The sequence below is a fragment of the Euphorbia lathyris genome, chromosome 1 (assembly GCF_963576675.1).
Source record: "Euphorbia lathyris chromosome 1, ddEupLath1.1, whole genome shotgun sequence".
Classification (NCBI taxonomy): domain Eukaryota; kingdom Viridiplantae; phylum Streptophyta; class Magnoliopsida; order Malpighiales; family Euphorbiaceae; genus Euphorbia; species Euphorbia lathyris.
The window spans coordinates 22,055,982-22,061,421 of NC_088910.1; the positions used below are offsets into that span (position 1 = coordinate 22,055,982).

General features: G+C 33.2%; 1 protein-coding gene across 1 annotated transcript; it reads left to right on the top strand.

Moving 5' to 3' along the window:
• The first annotated feature begins 2,924 nt into the window (after positions 1 to 2,924).
• Positions 2,925 to 4,897, top strand: LOC136224607 (ABC transporter G family member 8). The gene has a single exon (XM_066012994.1). The coding sequence runs from the start codon at positions 3,050 to 3,052 to the stop codon at positions 4,862 to 4,864; it is 1,815 nt and encodes a 604-aa protein (XP_065869066.1). The 5' UTR covers positions 2,925 to 3,049; the 3' UTR covers positions 4,865 to 4,897.
• Positions 4,898 to 5,440: the final 543 nt, after the last annotated feature.

Sequence of the window (5,440 nt, forward strand, 5' to 3'; positions counted from 1 at the left end):
AATTGAAAGCTTGTAGGTTGATCCAAAAGAACTAAAGCATTATAACAAGGTTAGCACACTTCGAATCAAATAGAGTCGAGTCCAAAATATTATTAAAAGAAAATAGAAGATCCGTACAAAATAAATAATAAAGGACAAACAACACTTTATATCAAATGGAGTCGAACCCAAGCTGAAACTGAGCATTGATCAAATTGAGCTCGAATAGGTTATGAGCTGGTCAAACATATTAACACCTCAACCCTTAAGACTTTTACTAACCCTTGAGTAGTGACAAATATAGAGCTGCTTCGTTGGGAGACCAATTACCCATGCTTATATAAACCCCTCTTTTTCACGATATAAAATTTAACTACATATTTTTAGATCAATTTCTTTTTCAATCATATTTTAAAATTGCGCATTATATTTTGGACCAATTTTTTTTTTTTTTCAATTATATTATCTATCTTCAAATTTTAAGTTAAGAGTCCAATTAAGAGGTTGTTGGAGATAAGGGTTTATATCAGTTCAAATCCGAACCGAAATAACCGAATATCGAATTATTAAAGTAATTGACATCGACGTCGAACTGAATAATATGTAAAACCAAAATATAATGGAATCTTTTAAAAAAATATAACAGAACCAAAATATTCGTTTAGTTCGGTTTTAAACTGAACAAATTGAATTTGTTAAAACATAAAAACAACAAATAAAAGTTGGTATCTTTTTGCTTATTAAATTTATCTAAAAAAATTGAAATATTTGAAAAGTATATTGATATTGGCGTGTTATCCCAGCAATATTAAAAAAAGTAAACTTGTAATATTTGGAGGGTGTTTGTTTCAGCTTTTCGGATGAGCGTTTAGCGTTTCACTCCAAACCGCAGAAAATATAGCGTTTGGTTAGGTTTATATAACCACAGCGTTTAACATTTTTTCTGGAAACTGCAGCGTTTTGGAGCGTTCCACGAAAAGCTTATATTTGGAGCTTTTCATAAATAGTTGTTTGTAGTTATTTGTTATTGACAAAATTATCCTTCTTATTTTCACAAATATGTTTATTCTTTAACATTATTTATATTTTAACAACATAATTACCAGGAGAACAAAGTTTTGTTACGTTCAATAAATTTTTTATTTTTTCTATAGATTATTTTTATTAATTTGTGTAACACATTTTTTATTTTATAATACGATAAGGTGCAAAAATACCTCTAACATTTATAGCTAGAAACAATTTTACCCTTAACGCCTAAAATGGTACAATTATACCTATAATGTTGGTAGCCAAAAGCAAATTTACCCCTAACATTAACAAGTTTGGTCAATTTGAAAAATAGTTTATTAAATTGTATTTTTGGTCATGAATATTGTCATCTACACTTTACATGTGCACTATTTTATCATTTTATCATCGTTAGTAACAAATCACAAACATGTAATTAGACGTGGATTTATTTTTTAAGAAAAAAAATATTGTCTTTTGTACAAATTGGCAAAAAAAAAATTCAACTATTTCGTCGAATTTATAAATATTAATTTCCAATTTTATTATTAAATCATAAAAAATATGAAATCTTTTTTTAAGAACTACTGGTATGTGCAATTGGTGTAGAATATGAAATAAAATATCTATGTTTTCTAATAATATCTGAAATCGACACAACTTGCCAATGTTAGGGGTAAAATTGCTCTTAGCTGCCAGCGTTATGAAATTGTACAATTTTAGACGTTAAAGAGTAAAATTATTCATAGTTGTAAACGTTATGAGCATTTTTCACATTTTTCCTTTTATAATTTCATTGTTGATTAATTTAAAACATGTCTATTTTAGACGTTTTAAATCCGAACAACAACAGCTCAATATAATTTTACCAAACACTAGTAATTAAACAACTAATAACAAACAGCTTACTGCAACTGTAAACAGCTAACAGCAACAACTATTAGCTAACAGCTGAACCAAACAGACCCTTAATATATATGTATATATATATAATAATGTAGGATATGCGATTAGGTGTGGCTCGGTTTTTTTAAATTTTTTTTATCAAACCGATCTGAATTGAATATCAAAATGCACCTAAAACTAGAGGTGGCAAAATGACACACGACCCGATTACATGACACGAACACGACACATATTTTTAGTGTTAGTGTTGAGCTTAATAGGTAATGGTTCATTTTTGGGTTGACACGAAACTGACACGCTAATTTTTGGGTTTGGTTAGTGTTGATATGTGAACCCGAAAATAACACGAATACTGAAAATTATTGTTATATTCTCTTGTGTTTTTATGTCACTTTATTAATAAAGATAATAAAATTATAATTATTAATCGCAAATATTGATTTGAATTTTCTAAATTGTTATAAACACATTACATGACCATCTAACATGATATTATCGAACTTTTCGATAATTATTGTTAATATACTAATCTAAAAATGATATAAAATGTTTAAAAACAGTATCATATCTTCTTATATTTTTAAGAGTTATTATTAATATATATATGCATAATAAAATTACATGTAATCCGAAAACACGACACGAAATCGACATTAACCCGAACAGGTTAACACGACTTTGACACGAAAGTTTTTGGGTTGGGTTTCAGTTTACTCTTTTTGACACGAACCCGAAATGACACGACACGAACACGACTCGAACACAATAATTGCCAGATCTACCTAAAACTAAAAGTGATGCCGAACCGAAATGTAAAAAGACTGAATTCAATCGGTTTAGTTTGATATACAGTTTAAACCGAACCGATACACCGATAGCCACCTCAAATTGGAGATTGTCCTGCTCCTAAACTTCTATTCTAAAAATCATAATAAATCCACAACATAAAAGAGGCAAAAATCAGATGAAAATTTGTAAACTATAGCAAAAATGTTTAAATAATAGTAACAGCAACAATACCTAAACTTTTTTATTCAAATCAAGCATCTCTCCTTATCCGTCAGCCGCAAACATTCTACTCATAACTCAATATGGCATCTCTCTATTCTTTTATTTCATTTCTAAAAAATCCTATTTTTCCCCTTTCCCCTCCATGGAACTCCAATCCCCATCTCCACCGTCGCCGCCGCCCCCACCTCCACCTCCGATCACAAAAACCTATAAATTAACAGCCTCTTCCATCTCCTACATTAAATCCACCACCATAACTCGAACCATTCCAACATTTCTCCTCTTCAAATCATGTACTCCCACCCCATCAATGTACATCCTCCGAAACGTTTCTTTCACGGCCTACCCTTCTCAAATCCTAGCCATCGTCGGCCCAAGCGGCGCCGGAAAATCTTCTCTGCTAGACATTTTAGCTGCAAGAACTTCCCCTTCGAACGGAGCCGTTTTACTCAACTCTACTCCGATCAACCCTTCCTCGTTTCGTAAACTTTCCGCTTATGTCCCTCAACATGATGCTTCTCTTCCTCTGCTTACTGTTTCGGAGACGTTTATGTTTACAGCTCGTCTTCTCCACCCAAACTCGTCGGAAATTTCCGCCGTCGTTGAATCTATTCTCGACGAGCTCAGTTTGACACACTTGGCAAATGTGCGGATCGCTCGCGGACTCTCCGGTGGAGAACACCGTCGGGTTTCGATCGGGTTAAGCCTGCTCCACGACCCGGCTGTTTTGCTTCTCGATGAACCTACATCCGGCCTCGATAGCAAATCGGCGCTTAATCTGATGGAATCGCTGAAATCAATTGCGGTTTCGCGTCACCGGACGGTGATTCTATCGATTCATCAACCGAGCTTTAAGATTCTGTCTATAATTGATAATTTTCTTCTGTTATCAAAAGGAAGTGTAGTTCATCATGGAAACCTTTCGTCCTTAGAAAGCTTTTTGATCTCCAATGGCTTCACTCTCCCTCCACAACTCAATGCTCTCGAATACGCCATGGAAATTCTCAACCAGCTCCACGAGAATTCTTCCCCAATTACACCCCAAGCCCTTCCACCTTCCCCAAATCACGAGATTTCGAGAAATTCTCGTGAAATCCGATACAAAAGTTCACGAATCCATGAAATTATTGTTCTATACAGCAGGTTTTGGAAGATCATTTACAGAACGAGACAACTTTTATTAACAAATACACTAGAAGCTCTAATCGTCGGAGTTGTTTTAGGAACGATCTACATCAAGATCGGATATGATAAAGAAGGGATCGAGAAAAGGTTTGGTTTATTTGCTTTCACACTCACATTCCTTCTCTCTTCCACAACAGAAACACTTCCAATTTTCATAAATGAAAGACCAATCATTCTCAGAGAAACTTCCAGCGGCGTTTATAGAATTTCATCTTATCTCATAGCAAACACTCTTGTCTTCTTGCCATATTTACTCGCCATCGCTATCATTTACTCAATCTCAGTTTATTTCTTAGTCGGTCTTTGTTCAACATGGCAAGCTTTTTCTTATTTCGTTTTAGTCATTTGGATTGTCGTTTTAATGGCGAACTCCTTCGTCCTCTTCTTGAGTTCTCTAGCTCCGAATTACATCGCCGGAAGTTCGTTAGTGACGGTTCTTCTCGGCGCTTTCTTTCTGTTCTCCGGCTACTTTATTTCCCAGGAAAGTATGCCGAAGTTCTGGCTGTTTATGCATTTTTTGTCGATGTATAAGTATGCTCTTGATGCTCTTCTGATTAATGAGTATTCATGTCTTTTGAGGAAGTGTTTTTTGTGGTACGGTGAGACGACGAAGGAGTACTGTATGGTAACCGGCGGCGATGTACTGGAGAAGAGAGGGTTGAATGAGAGCCATAGATGGATTAATGTTTATATTTTGATTGGTTTCTTCATTTTCTACCGTGTGATGTGTTTACTGGTGTTGATCAGAAGAATTTCAACATTCAAAAAATGAAAATTATGAATTGCATTTTGATCTTTGTGTATATTTCTTTTCTTTTTAATTTTTCTATAGCAAAATGATTTCAGTTCTTGTATTTTTTTTTTCTAGAGAAAAGAAAAGTGTAATTGTTATAAACTAAACTTCATTATTGTTGCTGTTCAAACTAAAAAAGCCATGTATGTTACGAGGCTAGCATGCAATTATTGGAGTATAGGAGGTGCTGAATCTAACCAATGGAATAAAAATGTTATTCATTAAAAGATAGATTAACGTAAAGAAATAAAATATACAATTGTCATGTTTCTGTTGACAAGGTCCAATAGATCGAAATCATAGTAGAATTTCTCAATCTTATGACCAATAAATTAATCATAATAGATTTTAAGGCTGGTTTGATTTACCTCATGTTTGATGTTGCTGTTTACTGTTATGATTTTTTTATTGGAAAATGCTGTTTTTTCATGAAGTATGGATAGATTCATGTTTTATAAAAAACTATTTTCAGCTATAAAATACAAAAAAAAAATAGATATCTAATCAAACATTTAAAACTCTCATTTTTAAACTGAAAACACAAATAGTAACAGA

Bases quoted from the DNA above. Each gene is read 5' to 3' on its own strand.
- LOC136224607 (XM_066012994.1), top strand. From the start codon at position 3,050: ATGGAACTCCAATCCCCATCTCCACCGTCGCCGCCGCCCCCACCTCCA.